Here is a 22,944-nt window from a genome sequence, read left to right as displayed (position 1 = left end):
CAGCAAAGGGAAACTAAATCTGCAATGGGATGCACAAGCACATATGGGTGTGATATTGTGGTCAGGTGTTCACAAACTTTTGTATACAAACTAGTGTATATGATCGTAGTCAATTCAGCATTTTTGTAGGTAGAATATGTGCGGAATGGACACCGGTCCATCACAGGGCACCGGTCCATCACAGGGCACCATACACACACATTTTCACCTAGGAGCAATTTAAAGTCACCAGCCTGCCAACTAGTATGTTTTGGGGAGGTGGGAGGAAACCGGAGGTCACGCACAAAAAAAAAAACGCTAAACGGACAATAATTGAAGATAATCGGGATCAAACTGAGGACCCTGGACCAACAATGCAGCACCACCATACCAACCTTTGTTGATAGGCAGAAATCAGTTCATTTTCAGTCCTAATGGGTTTAAAAACACAATAGATTCCCTTTATACTTAACAATCCTCTTCCCTGGTGAACTGCATTACCCCGTGATTGGTTCCTGTATTTTATGATCCAATAACATTTACCTGTTACATATTCAACTCACAAAAGCACCACATTCACTAGAAAAACAAAATTTTCACTAGTCGGACACTCTTAACAGTTAGCATAGTTAACCCTTTCATGCATCGTCAGTTTAAGACTCTCTTTATGATGTTTTCGGAAAATATGAGATGTAAAATTCAACTTCAAGTCACTGTAAATTAACACAAACTTCCGTAGCTTTAAAGACTATTTGACATTCTTTTTCGTTTTAAACTCATGGACAATCGATTTACTTTTTAATACAAGTAATATATAATTCATACGTCATGCATTTTAAGAAAGAAAGAAAGAAAAGAAAATGTAAAAGAAAGTGGATGTTTTTAAAAAAAAAAAAAAAAAAAAAAAAAAAAAAATGTGTGTGAACGGATTCATTTCATTTCCCAGTATGATTTATAAAAGTCGTACCATCACATTTTCATGAAAACCCCACCCTGAAACACATTAAATTTGTTTATACTGAATATCTGATGTGGTTAGAGAGTCTGGTGGCAATTTGTTGGTTGGTGCTGTATTGTCGTTATTCCTGTGAGAAGTTCGTGTCAGTCTGCCATCACAAGGGAAAACTGTTATTGCTGGATTGCTAACACAGTTACAATAGAGTATAATAGAACATTAGACAACCTTAGACAGTATTAGACAACCTTAAACATAAAGGATATCAGTCAGGTCGAGATGTTAGCTCCTAAAAACAGAACAAGAAAGAGCGTGTTTACTCGCTCAGCAACATCATCATAATGATAAATCCAGTGTAGATGTCGATGCTGGTCTCAAAGGCCCAGAATGCAATGCACTTACACGACGTAGTCGAGTTAACGATCTACGAGATGACGAGAGCGATGGTGTACACTGTACTGGTGAGGTGGTGAGAGAGCTGGACCGACTGAACGACCAAAGCGCCACTGCACCACTATCAGCAGGTAGCCGAAAGGCATTGTGAGTAAATGTACGACGCTTAAGCGGAGTAAACATGGAGCAACTCAGCCTTTCTTGACGAAGCAAACCTTGGATGTTACTCACATTAATTATAAAAGATTCAAATCCAGGATTTTTCAGGTCCTTTAAGAGGTGATAAATCCAGCAGATGAAAGAATGCTGAAAGAGTAATCAAAACAAGCACCATGCAATTTTAAAAATAAAATTTATTAGCATCTCTAATGTGTATAAATAAAAACATATATAAGAAACAATGCATATATGCATTATGAGCAGAACAATAACTGAATTCTGTGATACAAAGGAGCCGAGGCTAACAAACCCCAGTCTGTTTTTTTTTTTTTGTTTTTTTTTTTCCTTCTTGTTTTTGTTTTAAATAATTTTTGAAGTATGCGTGTCTGTGAGAATGTACCTTGGAAATCAAGCATGGCAAACAACATCCATACCTAGGAGTTGCAACTCTAAATTCAGTCATTACAATGAAAGAAACAAGGATCGAAAGAGACATGGAGCATGAAGTGTTGGAGGGTTTAAAAAAAAAAAAAAAAGAAAAAAGAAAAGAAAAAAAAAAGATTTCATGTGTATCTGGCGAGTCTCGGTTGGTTTCCACAAAAACCAGGAAAACCATCAGTTCCACATTCACAGCAAACGGTATCTGCTACAGATCATTGAATGAAAAGATACAGTACTTTGAGTGTTCTGAGCCAAATTTGAAAAGATGTACCAGGGCATTTTAAGATAGAACCTCTTCACCGATGGATATACATCAAAGCTGTGAAATAATACATACATTATGCAACAGTAAAAACAAGCCAACTCTGTTAGGTTTGGATTTTCTTTGATCCAGCACCCACAGCTCAGTCGTTTTTGGTCATGCTTTCAACACTGGCTGAAGTAAAAACCCTTTCAAAAAAATCATTAGATACGCACGACAAAGAAGCGGCACCTCTGCGAGCTGACGAGGGAAGAAAACAAAACAAAACAAAACAAACAAAAAAAAGTGGTCAGAGGTTGAGTCTGAGGTAAGATAACTGCTGCCGTTAGTCAAAAATGAAGAGAGAAAAAAATATATAATTACACAAAGCATGTAACAGACAATACACAACATGTATCCTTCAAAATCGTAGCTACATGACACTGTGGACATCACCGCTGGCATCGAGTCAGAGCGATGTGCCGGTTTATTACGCGCTCCAACCGTGTAGCTCTAAACGCTAAACTCAGGCTATTGATTTAGTATTAATTATAAATCTCTGACTGCAGCCCATCTGTTGATGTCCATCCATCCATCCATTATCCAATCAGTGACCATGACCACGACCACCAGAGGAGCTTGGATATCATTTGGGTGTCTGTTCATGTCGAGGCACAGCAGTGACGCTCACATGGTAGTGTGCAGGGCGCGCTCTGAACCTTTTACAGCCCTAAATGATAACATGCTTTGATATAAAGTCATTGCTCAGTGTTTAAGGCTTTGGGCTACCGCTCAGAAGGTCATGAATTCAAATCCCAGGATTACCAACCTGCTCGCTGCTGAGCTCACGAACAAGACTCTTAAACTAAACTACTCCGTCAGCTCCATCCTTTCTCAAAAGTTATTATTATTAGAAAAATAATAATTCAGATAAAAGTGCAAACAAGTAGAACTCGACAGCAACAGTGTGGACAAGGATTCCTCCGCTGCCAACAAGTCTAGTCCTACTCGTCACTAATTTGTTTGCCTTAAATACCCTTGGGGTATACTTCAAACGTGCGTGTGTTCAATTGAATTGAATCTCAATTCAAACGTCGCTGCAATCTTGGCTCGTTGTTGCGAGTGTACGTCAAATAAAACGTATATAAAATTCTTGTGAGGCCCCCTGGTGGCGGATTTGCTCTTGGAGTGTTTTTGAACACTATTCTCGTGGTCTGTTTTCTAAAGACACACCCAAACATCCGGCAGAGGTCCTGTGATGGAACAACAGAAGGGCTACGGTCAGAAATCCAGCCGTATGGCAGGGCTACCAGACAAACCGGCACGATTGGCGTTTGAAGTCCTAGTCCTGAACACTGCTGAAAACCTCTTTCACCTTTAAAACAACGGGGGACGCAACATCCAAGACATTTATTAAACGAGATATTAAAAATAAGGAAGGTTATATGATGAGCGAAGAGTGAAGAGTCTGATGTAACATGTAAAGCGCGAGGGCTTTGTTGGCCTCTTGATGAACCAGACGGAACGAAGGAGCATACGCAGTAACTCGGACGTGGCGATGTGGTCTCCGCTCTGCTCCGTCCACGTGTCTTTAGAGTGCAAAGATCCCCTTATTTCGTTTGCTGTGTGGTTATACACACGCTCGCACACGCATTCATGCCACACAGTCACACACACTCGTATATGTATATATGTACACATACACACATATATACACGCAGATAAATACATACACGTGTATATATGTATATATACACATACATACATACACACACATAGCTCTGATGTGTCCGGACTAAAACTCGGCAAACTCCTTTGCACATTTTTCTGTAACAGACACACGGATGTCTTCCTCTTCATAGTCGTCGAAGTTGCTCGTGTCTCCTGGGCCTCTGCATTTCGGAATAAATGGAGCCTCTACCTGTGGGGTGGGAAAGAAAAACAAAACAGAAACAAAAAAAAACAAAACAAAACAACAAAAAAAAAAAAACACACACACAGTGAGCATGGTGCATCCTCATACTGCTTTCAGAAAATTGCTGTGACCATGATGTCAGTGACGATGATGATGTCATCACACCTTTCTCTCGTAGATGGCGATCCAATCCGTCGTGGCAAACCATTTGTGGTTTTTGATGTCGGTGACGCCGTTCTTGAGGTTGCCGTACCGTTTCGTCAGGTCGACCTGAAGCAGATTCCTTAGCAGGTCCTTCAGGTCTGAACTGAAGTGAGACGGGAATCGTACCTACAGAGACGGTTTAAAGTGGCTCAATGATCACTGCTGTCTGTGGGAGTAGGCGGTTTTTCTTTTATTGAGCTCAGTTCTATAGTCAGTGGGGTTAATGGGTACACCTACCTCCCTGTCTGAATCTGTCCATCTCTGTCTGCCACTGCATCTGCCTCTCCCTCTACCTAAATATGTCTGTCTGAAGCTGTAGGTCTGTTTCTGTGTCTGAATCTGTCTGTCTTTCTCTGTATCTGCCTGCCAGCCTGAATCTGACTCTCTGAATCGGTCGGTGTCAGTCTGTCTCAATCTGTATATCTGTCTCTATCCCCCAGCCTGAATCTGTATGTCTGTTTCTCTGTCTGAATCCGTGTCTCTCTGCCTGGTCAAGACACATTTTCCGCTTAAACTGAGCAAACTTCCTGTCTGCTGTTCGAACAGCAGAGTCACGGACTGACCTCTAATGAAGAACGAAGACCCACCTCTTCACGAATCTCTGAAGCGAGCGCTAAATTTCCCCGCGTTTAGGTGGGACCGGTTTACAGCGATGTTAAAATAATAAACATCACGGACCTGCGTGTGGATCAGCGTGTCTAATGTTGACTTTAAGAACACTAATATACCAATTGTGAATCGGTAGCTCTGTAACACGATATACTGGCTGTGAGCGCCATGAGTCGTTGTAGACTAGGCTTATCTTAGAACGAAAGCGAGCGCGGCTGTCTCTACCTTCCCGGACACGATCTTCTCGTAGATCTGAATGGGCTGGTCGGCGAAGAACGGCGGGTAACCTGCAGCCATTTCGTATATGAGCACTCCCAGGGCCCACCAGTCCACTGCTTTGTTGTAGCCCTGCACAGAAGAAAAGAGCACACAATCTCACACTTCATCATCCATAGCTTTTAAAAACTAAAAGGTTTCTTTACAACATCCGTGACAGGAATCAGAGACAATAAGGGCAAAAACAGAACAAAAACAAGACCAACACGAATCGGGGTGAACGAGATAGAATACGCTCATATATAAATGAATAATATAAAAGGACAAGTAACGATAAACAAAAACGACAGAGAATGGATAGCTCAGAATAAAACCAAACGGACATGGGAAACATAAGCAGGAGTAACCACATGGTAAAGGAGACACCGTACGCAACATAGGGAAGAGGGTCTAGCATTGACTGAGGAGCTTTTAGTTTTGCTTTAAAATTCTAAATACGTGAAACATCGCAGAGTCTACAGGAAGCATTAACGCTAAACGTGCTGCCACCTTGCTGAGGATGATCTCCGGTGCCAGGTACTCCGGGGTTCCACACAACGTCCAGGTTCGGCCCTTCACTCGTTTCGCGAAACCAAAGTCGGTGACCTGTGATGCAGAAGAGATTTTGGTTAGACATGCATGGACGAGCAAATTATTAATTAAACGTAAAAAAGAAAGAAACAAAAAGATCACTCGCGGAAATAAACGTAAAAGCAAGTGCCGCGATATTAGGAGGGGCTTGCGAGTTTTCGAAACGGCTGCAGATTTGGGCCAAGAGGTCATCACGACGTGCATTCGTCCGGAGCCCTCTTCGATTCATGAGTACAGCTAAAAGGGTCTCATTTACCAACAAACATCTCTGCGAAAGTCCGTGCAAAACTATTTCACGAATTCAGGTATTGAACAAAGCCGCAGCAAAATCAAGCGATTTTGGCCGCAACAATCACAAAAGTCCTGTACGGACTGATTAATATGGCACACAAAAAAAATGATCAGGTGTCGCTTCTTTCAAACGCAAGGAAATATAGCAGAACTCGCCCCCCTCCCATATAACATTTTGTTTTAACAAATAACCTGGAATATACAGTCAATGGAAAAAGAAAGTACATCCTCCTTCAATTCTACCATTTTTATGGTTCATAAAAAAAAAAAAAAAAATTAAGACTACATATTGAAATATTTTTTTTCTGTTTTGTTTAATTATTATTATTTTTTAAATCTGTTGTTAAATAAATTAAAAACATTTTGAAGAGTGAACGTATTGTAAACGTAAGGCCTCATGTATTGAGAACTGTAAATAAACATCAGCAGTAGGAGCTGAACGAAACTCGGTGGTTGAGAAACGTGATGCGCTTCCTCATGAGATAAGAGCCGGGGAGTGCACTGGGAGGTTACCGAGCCTAAAGAAAGACCCTTTAAAGCGGAGCAGATACGACACAACTGTAACCGATTTAAAAAAAAAAAACAAAAACAGATTAACACTTAACCTCGGTTAAGACTTTCTTGTAAGACACTACTTGTGGGAATCTCAAGTACCAGTGTGTATTGGATCGACTTTCGGTAACACAACGCCCCCTGGTGGATCCCTCGATTATTTTCAACGTTAGGATTACCTGGATGTATCCATGCTGATCGATGAGAAGGTTCTCGGGCTTCAGGTCTCTGTAGATGAGGTCTAACGAGTGGAGGTACTCAAAGGTAAGGACTATCTGCGCTGCGTAAAACCTTGCATGTGGTTCACTGTGGAGAGGGGAACAAAAAAAAAAAAAAATTAACTATACAAATCAATTATAAGAATCAATTCTAAGCTCCGTGAGCTTATTGTGACTTTCCTTTGAGCTGTAGTTATTATAATTTCTCGGTTTGAGCGGGAATCTGTGTTTCACGGAGCGGTTAAAGCCCATCTCCTTGAGACGCTCGCTAAACACCTGGTAAACCTCTGCGTTTTTATCCGTTTTTGACAGTCAGAAATAGGTTTGATTTCAATGAGGCATTTTTATCTCATCTTTGCTCCAAGTTAAACCGCCATTCACGCTTGTTACCTAATTCAGTTCCCATCATGCATCGCTATACAGGTTGCTCCGTTGGTCTGGACTGCTCTCTCACCACAAGAGAACCGCTCCAGAGCTCGTTTGCAACCGGGCCCGCTTGTTTTGGTGGGGATCCGAGCGCGTTTGTGTCCCCATCCGTATCTTACTAGCAATTTCCACCTAGACAAAACTTCCTTGAACAATCGAACAGTCCAGTCTCCGACACACTCACGCACCTGAACCTCCCGATTCTTCTTAGATGTGAGAACATCTCGCCGCCCGGTACGTACTCCATCACCATATACAGGTTGGAATTGTCCTGAGAAGATGGAAGAAGCAAATGTTCAGTGTCAAGCACAGTGAATCAGCGTTGCAGAAGGCAGAAAGAGACCGAGACCGCACCTTGAAGGCGTATTCCAGTCTGACGAGGAAGGGGAACGATACCGCCTGTAATATTTTCTTCTCGTTTAGCGTGTGTTCTATTTGCTTCAATTTCACCACCTGCAAACACACAACACATCAGGAGTACGTTAGCCATGGATTCCAGGTTTGGGTAAATAAATATCGCCGGTGGGCGATATGATAAATATTACATCACCGTCCGTGAAGACATTCATGCAGGATACGCACTGTAACACAATGTACAGTTCTGCTTAGATAGAAACTACAGTAACACATATGCAATGTCTATAAAAATGTTAAAAGCTAAGTAACTAAATAAGTAAGTAGGTAAATAAGTAAGTAATTAGGGAACCAAGTACGTAAGCAACTAAGCAAATACATAACCAAGCAATTAAATAAGTAAGCAACTAAGTAACCGAGTAACTACGTAAGCCATTAGGCAACAAAGTAAGTATACAACCAAGTAACCAAGCAACTAAGTGAGTACATAACTGAATAACCAAGCCACTAATTAACCAGGGATGCAACTGAGTAACCAAGCAACTATGTAAGTACATAACTAAGTAAGCAAGCAACTAATTAACCAAGGCAACAACTAAGTAACCAAGGATGGAACTGAGTAAGCAAGCCACTATGTAAGTACTAGGGCTGCACGATTATGGCGGAAATGATAATCATGGTTATTTATCATCAATACGGAGTTCACGATTATTCATTGATTTTACGGGACAACAACATATTTTTATTGTACGTTCACATTTAAATAAACAGACCGCTGCTTTCACCTCCATGTTGTGCTACATTCCTGATAATGTACGGATCTTTGCATCAAATTAGACTGGTCCTTAAAGTGCATCATCTCGTAAATGCAAAATATAAATAAAATTGTACCCAAAATATAGGATAAGTAAAAATGCCAATCAACCAAATGTACCAAATATAACAATATGCAACCAAATGAAAACAATTCAGGCGAATGCAGAGAAGGCAATAACGGTGTTTACGGGAGGAGAGACGCAGACAGATCACCCAATAGAGCGGCGCAGGGATGACGTCGTTTTGTACCGGAACCCGGAAGTCATCATCACACCGGTTCCCTCGACAAAAACCCAACAGGATTTTCCCATAGGTTTGTGGATTATTGCAAGAAATAAGCTCAGTAAGTAAGTTTACAATACTAACACGTTTTTTGCATCAAGATCACTTCCAAAACCTTTATGTCAACGAAAGCCTAAATACAATCGGCAGATATAAACAGCTAACCGTACGCTATGAACGAACTACATCACGGTCGCTCGACTTCAATGTCACCATCACCAAACACGATTTGAAAGTGAAGCTCGCAGCGCCAGCGAGCACGCTTCCGGGTTTTTTAGTGGCATTCACTTTGTTTACTTTCTACATGTGCGTTTGTTATGATTTTCTGTCCTGTCTCCGCCCCTGTATTGTCACTGGTTGTTCCCTTGTGTGTCATCATTAGTCTCAGCTGTTTTGTGTTCACCCTTAATGACGTTTGTCATTTAAACCCTTCGTGTCTCTTTGTTAAGTGCGAAGTATTGCGTGGACCAAGCCTTTGTTCATGGCGTTCATCCTGTTCTCAACCTCGTTGTTTGATTCTTATTTACGCCTGATCTTTTGCCCGTTTCTGACCACGCTACTGTCTCACGTTTTGGATTTACCTGCCTCTCTTCACTAAAGCTCTTATCTGCACTTGCATCCGTCCTAAACCCTCATCACGTAACTGTTAGCAACTGCCTTCTTCAATACACTTCAAAGCTTTTTTTTTTTTTTTTTTTTTAAATTGTGAGTGGGATTTTACTAGTGTATTTTATGTCGTAGAATAAAACGTGAAAATATTTGGAGCTTGTGTTCACCACAGACCTCATTTCAGGCTTTTAACCACAATACCATTTAAAAAAACCCCACTGACTTCGGGACGATGGACCCGGAAGCGCTAAAATGCTAACTTGTTTCCTGGTTTTGGTGTACAAGATGACATCATCCCTACGCCACACTATGGTGACTGGCTGGAAGATTAGGAAGCACTTGATTTGATCTGCAGCGGAGTTTCTATGAGCGGAGGACGAACTTTAAATGTCAATATCACAGTCGATCGTGTTCATGTATTCGTGGGCAGTCAAAATTGTAATCGAGGTCAATATTCAAATAATTGTGCAGCCTTACTAAATATATAACTAAGTAACCAAGCAACTAAGTAACCATGGATGCAACTAAGTAACCAAGCAATTATGTAAGTACATAACCAACTTACCAAGCAAGTATAATCCTCCATAACCAAGCAACTACATGAGTAATTATACAACCAAGTAAGTAAGGCAGCGCTCCAAACTAACTTTTTCCAGAACTGTCCCAGAACAGTCACCGTAACCGCCGTCCAGAACTGAAAACTGACAGTCCCAAATATTCAGTTCTCTTTGTTTACAATACGGTTAGATTTATTTCTCGGTTTAATTTCTCGTGCAAATACTTGTCAGTAAGTAAGGATGCAAGCTACTGAGTTCAAAGACATGGCTAGCAAATCAAGGGTTCAAATGCCCGGCCCTAATAATAACAACAACAACAACAACAACAACATGCTCTGTTAAACAAACCTTCTGTTTGTCCAAAATTTTCATGGCGTAGAACTGCTCTGTTCCTTTGTGTTTTACCAGCATGACTCTCCCGAAACTGCCCGTGCCCAGAGTCTTCAGTCTGTCAAAGTCGTCTAGGCAAGTTGTGCTCTAGAGCGAAAATAAATGCAAGGCCTTGTTAAAGGACAATCATTTCAAAATAAATGCTAAAACAATCCGACACAGCAATAATGCATCACACACACACACACACACACACACACACACACACACACACACACACACACACACACACACACACACACACACACCCCTGAAGGAGAAGGAAATAATTAGAACTATAAACGACAAAATGAAAAAAATAAATAAAACCTCACCAGGTTTCCAACACTAAATTTAAACAAACGAATTAAATAGAAAGGACAAAAAAAAAAAAAAAGAAGGCAGAACGATTGAAAGAGGGAAGGAAAAAAAAAAAGAAAAGAAAGAAAGACAAAGAGGGGAAAAGGAAAAGAAAATAGGGGAAGGAAAAAAGAAAGGAAGGAAGAACAAGACAGGAAGTGAGGAAATAGAAGAAGAAGATGTATGGTTGGAGAAATGAAAGATCAAACAAAAACAGAAATTGTAAATAAAATGTTTGAAAGAAAAAGGGGTAGAGGAAAGAAAGAAAGAAAGGTCGATAACAGAGTATGTGAATAGTAGAAAGAAAAAGCATCGAGGAATGAAGAAGAAAAGATTGGGAGACAAAGAAATAAAAAAAAATTAATATGAAAGAAAGTGTGTGTGTGTGTGTGTGTGTGTGTGTGTGTGTGTGTGTGTGTGTGTGTAGCACTCACCTGTGGTGGACATTCCCATTTCCTCAGGAAATCTTCTTTGGCTTTGGCTAAGAACTCTTTGACTGCAGAGGATGTGAGAGAGAGAGAGAGAGAGAGAGAGAGAGAGAGAGAGAGAGAGAGAGAGAGAGAGAGAGAGAGAGAGAGAGATCAGTCTGCGATAGTGCTGCTAATCACAATGCTAATCACAATGCTAATCATGTTAATAATGCACTCAACACCATGCTAAGGGCTCTGCTGAAGCGCTAATCCACACTGTGTACAGACTGGTATCTAATTCTACACAAAAGAAAAGCATGCAAACGCAAAACCACACACAAACTCACACAATCACAACGTTAGAGAACCCAATGAGAGAAAAGAAAAAGGATAAGAAACGACACACAGGTCACGTGGATTTGGGGTAAACATCGTGCTTTCGCACTGCGGCGGCTACTGAGGCCAATCGACACGTTTACTATCATTGTGATCATCTAATGAAATAATGTTCATACCAAACGGCTCTATAAATCACCAGGGATGTGCCGGAGCATTCACCCAGATGGATGGGATGATCGAGAGACAGACGGGGACAGAGAGAGAGAGAGAGAGAGAGAGAGAGAGAGAGAGAGAGAGAGAGAGAGAGAGAGAAAGCCCACACACACACACACACACACACACACACACAGAGAGAGAGAGAAAAGGAGAAAGTTTCAGATGAAACAATAACATCATATGCACAAGACATGGATCAGACGTGAGACAGTTTCAGTCAGAGACACAGAGGGGAAGACTACCGTCACTAATCACCTTCAGCCCCTCCACCTTACATCCCATAATAATCACAGACTAAACCCTCCACCTTACATCCCATAATAATCACAGACTAAAACCTAATAATAGTGAGCGTTACGGTCAGGTGAAACACGCAGGAGCAGAACTGACACACACTCACATCCTCCTTTTCTGGTTCTCTGTTCACACACTCACACACATCCTCCTTTTCTGGTTCTCTGTTCTAACTCACACACTCTCACACTCTCTCACACTCTCTCACACTCTCTCACACTCTCTCACACTCTCTCACACACACACTCACACACACTCACACACACTCACACACTCACACACTCACACACTCACACACTCACACACTCACACACTCACACACTCACACTCACACTCACACTCACACACTCACACTCACACTCACACTCACACTCACACACTCACACACTCACACTCACACACTCACACACTCACACTCACACACTCACACTCACACACTCACACACTCACTCACACACACTCACTCACACACACTCACACACACACACTCACACACACACACACACACTCACACACTCACACTCACACTCACACACTCACACTCACACACTCACACTCACACACTCACACTCACACACTCACACTCACACACACTCACACACACACTCACACACTCACACTCACACACTCACACTCACACACACTCACACACACACTCACACACACACACACTCACACACTCTCACACACACACACTCTCACACACACACACTCTCACACACACACACTCTCACACACACACACTCTCACACACACACACTCTCACACACACTCTCACACTCACACACACTCTCACACTCACACACACTCTCACACTCACACACACTCACACACACTCACACACACTCACACACACTCACACACACTCACACACACTCACACACACTCACACACACTCACACACTCACACACACTCACACACTCACACACACGGCGAGTGTGATCTGAAGAGCTTCAGGACATTTCAGCAGGACTGAACACAAGCATGCACATCAGCGGGGTTTAACGTGTCTGAATTGAATCCCGGGGTGTAAACCTCCTCGGTGTGAACGCTGCACTCGCGTCTCGGCGTGACCGTCTGAATCAAAAGTCTAGCGCTAGATCAACCCGAATCGTTCAAACATGGCGCGCGTTTCCTTTTTTCCCCTGGATATTTCAAAAAAAAAAAAAAAGAAAAAAAAAAAGAAAATAAGGTTAAACTACTAATACTAGATGATCACCATGATCATTATTTTATTTCATTGTTTATCACTCTGTATTAGCGCTGTACTCGGGTCGTTTACGTGATCTCTACACACACTTGCTTTCGTCACTGTTGCCCACTCATGATATAAATAAATAAGTGAATGAATGAATAAATAAACAACAACAACAACAACAAAAAGGTTTTATGAGTTGTCAGCCTCGTCCCTCTGACACATCCATCCTTCTGTGTGTGTGTGTGTGTGTGTGTGTGTGTGTGTGTGTGTGTGTGTGTGTGTGTGTGTGTGTGGAGAAAAGGGAAATAAATGAGGAGAAGGAAAGAAAGGAAAAAGGAAGACAGAAAGAGCAGGAGAAGGGACAAAAAAGAGAAGAGGGTAGAGCAAATAGAAAATAGAAAAATGGAGGAAAGGATGGAAAAACAAAAAAAAGAAGGAAAAATGAAGGAGAGAAGAAAGACAGGAAGCAAGTAAGAAAGAAATTATGAGAAGGACTGAGTGGGAGAAAGTAAGAGGAAAGCATGGAGATGATGAAAGAACGTAAAAGAGATGGAAATGGAAAGTAAGATGCTAGTGGACGGAGGGAAGGATGGGAGGAAGGAAGAACGGATTAGGAGGAAAAAAAAAAGGAAAGAATGTGAGAAAGAAAAAAAAAAAGCATGGAGAAGAATTAGGAGAAGGAAGGAAGGAAGGAAAGGATGGATGGGGGGGGGGTCAAAGAATGGATATACAAGGGATAGACATGATGATGAGAAAAAGGGGAAAGGATGTGAGAAAGAAAAAGATTGAGGAAAATCGACCCTCATCATCACACGAGCTCACACAAACCCACGACTGATTGACAGGAGAGAGAGTATGCCCCTCCCACACAGAGCGCACGGTCAGTTCTGCCCCTTCGGAGCTCTGGCTGTGGTAAAAAAAAAAAAGTTACCCGTATTAGTGTGGACCGGGTCTGATCACAATATCACCTTCACTTCCTGCTCCTGCAGAGGTAATTAACACATTAAGAACAAGCCAGCATCGGTACCGTCTCAAAGACGGACATGTGACGATCAGGTTAGTTTTAAACTGAAAGGTTTGCTGGGCGTGACTCAGGATCGGACAGCGGTGACGTGATGTTTGTCTTTCCAGAAAACAGCACTGCGTTTACATTTCTCCGAGCTCACTATCGGACCTTATCGCATCTGACGCAAATTCCGACCCAGTTTTACCCTTTGCAGAAAATAAATAAGGTCACGGTGCGTACGCCGTAACGTTTTCACCATCACAATTCAGGGAGGAGAGAATTCTGGATCGAAGGACGCTTAGTTTAAGGGTTTATCATGTGTTTATAATCCTGCAGTCTTATCTTCTACGCTCCACGCTGGCTGACGCGAAAAGATCAGACGAGGGTCGGCGTGTTTCTCTCTCTACTCCGCGGCCTGAGAGTGGCAGTGTTAAACAATACTGCGCGGAGAAAACACACACACACACACACACACACACACACACACACACACACACACTCAACACTCTAATGAGAAAAAGCTTTAGGTTCAAACATGTTTCAGTGCGTCGAACGCTCTCAGACCTACTACACACTCAAAGCTGATTTACAGCCTACTTCTCGTCAACTCGCACACTTCTACACTACTCCTACAGCATTTGAGCACCGACACGAACCGCTTTTCAAATTGCAGCTCGTGGGTGAATTTTAAAAACCTCTTAAATCTACCGAGAGGTCCGTTTTGAGCGCCGATCTTCCGAGTTTTCTAGATTAGCAAAAGCCTCGTCGGTGTACGTCGAGGGTGTTCGATTTGAGATGCGATTCGTGACGACGATCACGACGACAACGGGTGGTTTTTCAAAAGAAACCACGGCTCGTCGGGGTGTGAAACGAGGCTGTGCGTGAAATAGCATGGGATTTTCTTGTAGTTGCCCGAGACGAGAGGTTCCAACAACCAGAAAAACAAAAGAACCCCGATCCTTATTAACTTCCCGAGACGGACGTTTTCATTCGGTTTGCGGGTCACGTTGAAATGCAAACATCAAACTCTCCTGCTAGCAACATAAACACACGGAGAGAAAACACAGAATATGATCTTGAGTGCAATGTGAAAAAAAAAAAAAAACAACGCCAAATCTGAAACTGACCCCTGTGGCTTGTTTGCTAGTTGATTTGGTTTGTTTTCTCACTTCATGTAATTTTAAAAAACCCTGTCTGAGGAACATGTAGAGTATGTATGCATGAGCTTTCCATTCATTGGTCAGAAACATGGTGAACGGAAAAAAGCTGAAGAATTCCCCTCAACCTGGATTTCTTTTCTTGGGAACACGGGAGTTGTTTCCTCGACTCGGAGTTCAGCGAGTGACGTCAAACCAACATGGCTGCTCGCGGCATGACCGGCACTTTATTTGCTCTGCAAACGTCGTCCATCGTCCTTACCGTGCTGACGTGTGTTTGTATTTCTCAGACTGATCAGCGTGTGAAAAAGTCGAAGGTCGCGCAGACGCGTGCGATTTCCACCTTAACGCCGCTGAGCTCCGACTTCCCGGAGACGGACCCAAGTTATCGCGCCGCGCTTAACCCTAGACCGTGTTTACGCGGCTCCGAACCGGCGCTATCTCGCTATCGGCGTCACGCTCAAACCGACACGAGCCCGGGGGCTGCTTGCGTCAAGCCTTTCAAAGCTCGTAATTAAACTTATCCTCTGACGAAGGTCTGATGACAAGCCGTTCGAGTCAATGACAAACGCGAGCGTGCGCGTGTGTGTGTGTGTGTGCTGAGATTAAGACGCTCGAGGGGAAGAGTGTGAGTCTACACAGAGACAACAACAAACCCCAGAGCAGAGTTGCGAGTTTTATGAATGGGCATTAGTCACTTCTTCACCATATACGGGCAGAGCTCAGCTGTGCCCCAGTGTTTACAGAACAAGACAACCATCTGCGCTTGTGTGCGTGCGTGTTTCTGTAAATGGACTGTTTATTAATCCGGGAAGCTCTTCTGAGACCGCTGGGTCATTTTCCGCAGAGCTCTGCATACCAACAACAGATTGAAGCAACAAGGAAATGACACTAAAACGTACACTTCTTTTTATTAAACGCATAAAACTAAGATACAGTTCTCCAATCTGATTGGTCGGAAAGTGTTTTCTTACATTAACTTTGGGATTGTTTGGAAGATAGGGTGGTAACAGCGACCTTGCGTCATGTCGGGCCTCATCACGCCACCCTGTTGTTGGTTACTTTCCTAGAACCTCGTTTATAAAAATAAACGCCCCCTGCACGCGGAAACTAAGGAAGATCTCAAGTCCAAAGCCGCGTCCGAATATCCCCATCTTCTGCTATACAGTGGGTGAAGGCAAGTACAGCAAAGGAGTAGTTTGTCCGAATACTCAGTATTCATAAAATACTAGGCAGGAAATACCCGGATGATGTACACTACGCTGTCCCATCGTGCAGCGGGACTGGCGCGGAAGAGCGGCCAGGATAATAAGAATGGCGGAAGGCAGCGTGTCGACTCTTTTTAAGTTGTAAGTCACATGACAATAGAGAGAGATCGACGTGTCTAGCCGTAGAAATCCACACCAATAGTTATACAGTTATCCACCTCCGTTATACAGCAAGACAGCGGCCTCTACAGGCGAAAAAATAAATATCGCTGACTAATTTTGATGTGTTATTCAAAGTGTTATTCAAATGTGTTTATCTTCATATATCATGTAGGAAAAGAGGTTTTGCATTTTTTCCTTCACTATAAAACACACTCCAGGAAGTGCTCGCTCTTTTCTAGCCTTCCAATGAAACCAAAACAAAACCAGGTCTTCTCTAGAACAATAACATCTCTATGCTGTTGAAAAGAGAAGAAGAGTAGAGACGAGTTTTCAGTATAAAATGATTAAAGCAGAGTTCGCACACACTGATATTATCGCTGCAAGTCGCCATACTATAAAGTCGCCAGTAGGCGGTCCTACTAAAGGTTACCGTAGTAACATTTATCAGTGGGTAGCGTAACTAAGGATCCACTTTTGACAACAAAACCAGTTTTCTTGCCGCTAAAATGAAACATTCTGAAGGGCGAGCGTTTGTATATGAAATTCACCAGTGTGTGTGTGTGTGTGTGTATATACGTATAAATATAGGATATATAATATTCCACGAGATGAAGGAGAAGCAGCATGTGTTCTTTGCCAATGCGAACATTTATCTGCGGCGCTAGCGACGGAACGTCAGGGTCCACGAAACAATTCGGCACGCACGCAGCATGGCGGATCACGTATCATGTGTGCTCTACACACTTCACTCCCATTGGTAGTTGCTGCACCAAGTCGCTCCAGCTACGCTTTTCTCAACTTTGTTGCCTCGCTGGACACGCCCACATGTAGTCGCTAACAACCGCTGTCGCTCACGTCGCCAACTCTCATTCAGTACGATTACACGGACAACAAGAATCCGATATGAACCCGATTAAGAAACTAGCATGTAAACAGCCATTTCTGATTAACTTGATCCGACTAAAGTCATACTAGAAGTAAACACAAATGGAATTAAGGTGTGTGGAGTATTCCTGTTTTAGTTGCATTACAGACGTGTACACACTTTAATCACACTATTAACGTTGTGTGGGAGTTTTCACCGCATTTTACGACAGGACGCGTACACACACGGCAGAGCTCAACCGTATGACGGCAAACAAGAGAGCACGGCTGCGTCCCAAACTGCGCACTTACCTACTATATAGTAGGAGAAATACATGTATTTATTTAGCTACTACATTGTAGGAGATATACATGTATATCAGCTACTATATAGTAGGCAAGTACACGGTTTGGGACGCAGCCCGTGGCTTCAAGCAGTCGTCTATCTGCACGTACAGCACGACAAATAATTAACTGCACTTCAAGCTTTCATAAAATTAAAAATAAAAACACCCAAAACTGTATACGGTTCCATAACGAAGACCAAGTGTATGTCGATACGTGAAATTCTGGAGGGAACGTCGGACGGCGTGGCGCGGGGACGTAATGACGTTAATCGCTCCATGTTCTATAACATGAAAAGAATATCCTGAAAGCGACGCGTGTAAACACCTTAATCACAATATTATATGTCTTATTCAGAATAAGGTCAATAATTAGATTAATCGCTGTCCATGTAAACATAGAGTCCTTGAAAACGAATGGCTGGCATTTTTTTTTTTTTTTTTTTTTTTTTTTTTTTTTAAAATCGCTGTACTCATGAACGTACCTTTCTCACAGACTTTATACAGTTTTCCTAAGGCCACAAGTTAATCCTTTTTTTTTTTTTTTAAAATCACACTCTACACATTGTCCAGGTGATCTGTTCAAGTAAAATAAAATCGTCTATTGCACCTTTAATGAACACAGCATCAAAGTGCATATAAACTGTACTACATATCACAGCCTTCTTCATAAAAAAAAGTCAATTTACAAGCCAAATAACAAAAAAGAAGTGTAGTTTGTAAGTGCTGCATGGTAATGATGACAGAAAATAAATCCAAGTGAACTTCCAAACACAGAGAGAGAGAGAGAGAGAGAGAGAGAGAGAGAGAGAGAGAGAGAGAGAGAGAGAGAGAAAATGTACACTAATATCAGATTAGATTATGATGGGTTTTTGTCATTGTATACTCAATACGTGGTGCCTTCAAATTCACCCACGGATCTAAATGTACAGTTTATGAACACACACACAGAGAACCGCAGCACAGAGCTGGGAAAGGTTGCTAACCTTAAAGCTATAAAGGACCAACATTTTATTTTTTTAAAAAAATATCTAAAACAACTCTTATATTTGTAAAACTTACACCGATACTGTAACGGGTTTGTTTTTGTTTTGTTTGTTACGAACGCGTCTTATTTGATACACAGCCAAGTTAACGGATTTCTTATCTTAAATCGACTAGCCATGGCACTTAACCTGCTAACACACTAGAAGACGACTTTCTGACTTTTTCAGCGGTTAACTTGCTATTTAATCCCGAGCACAAACCCACTTTATCCGATGTAAATCAGTACTATTATTATTATTATTATTATTATTATTATTATTATTATTATTATTATTATTATTATTATTATTTCCCCTCTCTGACTGGTGTTACCGTTACAATGTGTAATTTAACCAAAAATAGGTCGGTATCCTGAACGCACCTTTTTGGGCCTACACCAGCAGGCAAGCCTAGCTGAGCCGGGTAGATGTTTACAATTTTCTTTAAATAAAAATAAATAAATAAAACAGTTGCAATAAAACATTTTTGGATGTTGCATCCACTCGGATATTTGTCAGTATTATTTGCAAAGTTTAGCTAAGAGTTAAACCAAGTTGTCCTGCGTGTTTGGTTAACTTTAGCTGTGCCCATCAAATCGACTGCTAACGAGCTAGAAGGTTTAAACGCTAACGAGCTACAATAACAACACGAATATGCGATAAAACGCAGACACGCACAGACCAGAGAAGGAGTGCATTCACCAGTTTAAAGTACATTAAATAAACAGCTGTCATTATGACGATAATAAATAGGCATTGTGAAGTTAATGGACGTTACCACTCTCCAGCTCGTTGCCTTTCTTGGCGGCCGCGGCGTTTCCCATCGTCAACAATTTACCCTCCTGTCCGTCTTAAATGCTGCGGAAATGCTAAATGAAACTTCTCTTGATGATGATAAAACTGTAGAAAAACCCGTCTGTACACTATAATGTAATATAATTCCTTCAGGTGGTGTATTATCCCCTGATTTTACCCGTTGTCACTGATTTACAGTGAGCGTTAATCTTCCCTTCACTATACTGTAGTAGGGGAGGGTTGCCAGATATGTGAAAAAAATGCATAACTCCTGAAATAATAATAATAATAACAATAATAATAAAAAGCATTCCATAGATTTAGACCAGTTTTTCAACCAGAACATTAAATCCGCTGACGGGTGACGGGAATAACATTGAAAGGGTTCGAGGTGTTGACTCGGCCTCCAAATGCCCCAGATGTCAATCCGATCGATCATCTGTGGGACGTACTGGACAAACAAGTCCAATCCATGGAGGTCCCACCTCGCAATTTACAGGACGTAAAGGATGTTCTGCTCACGTCTTGGTGCCTCAGAGGTCTTGTGGAGTCCATGATTTGACGGGAATGAACTGTTTTGGTGGCACAGTTATGGCTGATCTGTGTCTGTTTTTCTCCTCAGCACATACACTGTATGTCCAAAAGTATGTGGACACCCGACCATCACACCCCTATGTAGTTCTTCCACAAACTGTTGGCACAAAGTTGGAAAAACACAATTGTATATTCTGACTTTGTAACCTGTAGCATTAACATTTCCCTTCACTGGAACGGAGAGGCTCAAACCTGCTCCAGCATGACAACGTGCCTGTGCACAAAGCGAGCTCCATGAAGACATATTACAGCAGCAAATCTGGAATGGGATGTTCAACAAACACATGATGGTCATGTGATGGTCAGGTGTCCACATACTTTTGACCATAGAGTTTATTTTACATGTGCTAGTATAACACATGTAAAATCATTGGAGTCGGTCTGAATACCTAAGAATATAACAAGAAATTGTAGCCTCACGTCTGATATCACAACCAGCGGTCACTGTTTTAACTCAACACACTATGTTTAAACACTCAGAGTTAATGCTGAGATCCATCCATCCATTTTCTAGGGAACCTGGAGCCTGTCCTAGGGAGCTCAGGACACAATGCAGGGAAAACCTGGATTGTTTGCCAACCCATCGCACGGCACAATCTCACACACACACGCACAGTAAGGACAATTTGGACATGCTAATCAGCCTACAACACATGTCTTGACTGGGGGAGGAAACCGTAGTACCCGGAGGACCAACCCGTGAAGCACAGGGAGAAAATGCGAGCTCCGTGCACACAGTGTGTAAGCTGGATTCGAACCCCCAACCCTTGGGTGCGATGCAAATGTGCTAACCACTAAACCACCGTTCCTCCCTAATGCTGAGATTAAAATAAAAAATGTATGATCATATTTTTTGCATTAGTATAACCTCTTATAGATTATTTAATTACAATCTTTAACGTGATTTACAATGTTCAATCAAAAACTTGCTTAATGCACACAAAACTTCCATTCAAAACTATGAAAATCCACGTGAAATATACGGATCTGGCAACACTGGTAGTAGGGAGATTTGCGCCTCACCGCCATATTTTCTTCCCCGCTCGTATATATTTTTTTAAAAAACAAATCCCGCCTCCTACGCTGTGATTGGCCGGGAATATAACCGACTGTTCAAATTGTCCAATCATCTGGCTGCTTTCAATGAGGACGTTCTCGCTATTTTTTTTTTCATAAAACGTGTACAAAAAGTGCTTTTCGTCTAAAAATAAACATTGTTCACCTCATGTTCGCTTGAACTCAGGATGTCCACACCCTGTGCACTACATAGGGCACTATTATTAGAGATTTGTCATTTTAGTCACAGTGAAGAAAATGCAGTGGGCGTGTGAAATGCCACAATGTGCGGTTTAGGGTCCAAATAACACACTCCTGCACGTGAGGAATGCACTTTTACTCCATCCATCCATCCAACCATCCATCCATCTTCTATACCGCTTATCCTACAGGGTCACGGGGAACTTGGAGCCTATACGAGGGAGCATCGGGTACAAGGCGGGGTACACCCTGGACAGGGTGCCAATCCATCACAGGGCACAATCACAGACACTTTGGACATGCCAATCAGCCTACCATGCATGTCTTTGGACTGGGGGAGGAAACCGGAGTACCCAGATGAAACCCCCGCAGCACAGGGAGAACATGCAAACTCCACACACACAGAGCAGCGGCGGGAATCGAACCCCAACACTGGAGGTGCGAGGCGAACGTGCGCCTCGAAAGAGGCTTGAAAATAACTTACCAGTTGGTGAGGATGATGTACCATCAGACAGTGCTGGATTTTTTTCAGCAAGGTGGACAAGTCAAGAAGAATTCACTGTCATATGCACAAGCTTTCTTCATTCCTGTACAGGGTTGCAGTGGAGCCACACTGAGCGCCGGTCTCTCCCAGAACACAATACACACACATTCACTCACACCTATGTGCACATTAGCTTAACTAATCCACCTCCCTGCGTGTTTTTGGACAGTGGGAGGAAACCAGAGAACTCGGAGGAACCCGACACGAGCATAGGGAGAACTTGTAAAACTCCATAAACACAGAGGAACCCGAGCTCAGGATTTACATAAAATATAAATTATAACAAATAAATACAATAGCAACAATGTTAAATAGCAGGAATAAGTTGTTGTCATGGCCATATTTAACATAATCCTACACAGAGACTGTATGGATTTGTGTGAGGTATTTGAGCAGCATTGTGCAGGATATTGTGCAACGATAGGAATAAAATTACTATAAGGCATTAAAAACATGAAATATGAAAACTATGAATCAAACGTAACAGTGGATGGAGTAGTCGTGGTCTTGGTCACATGGCACAACTTGTACAAATTAAGTGTTGATTTGAACCTTGGTGTTAATGTGTCAGAAAATGCATTCAAGTCCCATCAATTAAGTTGAAAAAGGTTTGAAGAATGAAATGAAAAATATAAGCTAATTTGTCATAAAGTTGTGTTTTATACTACAGCACTTTTGAATTCCCAAATCGGATGAGTCAAAAGGTGATGATTCATTTTCCACATTAGATCCCCGTCCACATTAGATCTTATGATGAAATTGAATCTTTTAAATCGCTGTTGAAGATTCATCTTTACTCTGCTGCGTATAAGGTAAACCTGGGAGTGTAAAGCACTTTGGTCAACTCGTGTTCTCTTTAAATGTACTATATAAATAAATTGTGCTTGACTGATTGATAAACAGTAGTGCTTGCTGTAATAATAAACGGATAAAACGTGTAGTTACCAAACAAAG

The 22,944-nt window shown here is 42.0% G+C and overlaps 1 protein-coding gene across 3 annotated transcripts; it reads right to left on the bottom strand.

Moving 5' to 3' along the window:
• Window positions 1-1,660: 1,660 nt before the first annotated feature.
• On the bottom strand, window positions 1,661-19,849 carry prkacbb (protein kinase, cAMP-dependent, catalytic, beta b). 3 transcript variants are annotated; one of them, XM_017471352.3, is made up of 10 exons: window positions 19,579-19,849; window positions 11,011-11,072; window positions 10,196-10,324; window positions 7,584-7,682; window positions 7,418-7,500; window positions 6,765-6,891; window positions 5,662-5,757; window positions 5,122-5,244; window positions 4,249-4,413; window positions 1,661-4,089 (listed from the first exon to the last, which is right to left on the bottom strand). In XM_017471352.3, exons 1-10 carry the CDS (start codon window positions 19,622-19,624, stop codon window positions 3,964-3,966), a joined length of 1,056 nt encoding a protein of 351 aa, XP_017326841.1. In that variant the 5' UTR covers window positions 19,625-19,849; the 3' UTR covers window positions 1,661-3,963. The 3 variants fall into 3 exon arrangements, with proteins under 3 accessions (XP_017326841.1, XP_047012452.1, XP_053537556.1); XM_047156496.2 differs by lacking the exon at window positions 19,579-19,849 and adding an exon at window positions 15,326-16,634; XM_053681581.1 differs by lacking the exon at window positions 19,579-19,849 and adding an exon at window positions 13,966-14,468.
• Between the last annotated feature and the right edge of the window lie 3,095 nt (window positions 19,850-22,944).

The sequence above is a fragment of the Ictalurus punctatus genome, chromosome 7 (assembly GCF_001660625.3).
Source record: "Ictalurus punctatus breed USDA103 chromosome 7, Coco_2.0, whole genome shotgun sequence".
NCBI lineage: Eukaryota > Metazoa > Chordata > Actinopteri > Siluriformes > Ictaluridae > Ictalurus > Ictalurus punctatus.
This window is presented reverse-complemented; position numbering and strand designations above follow the sequence as displayed.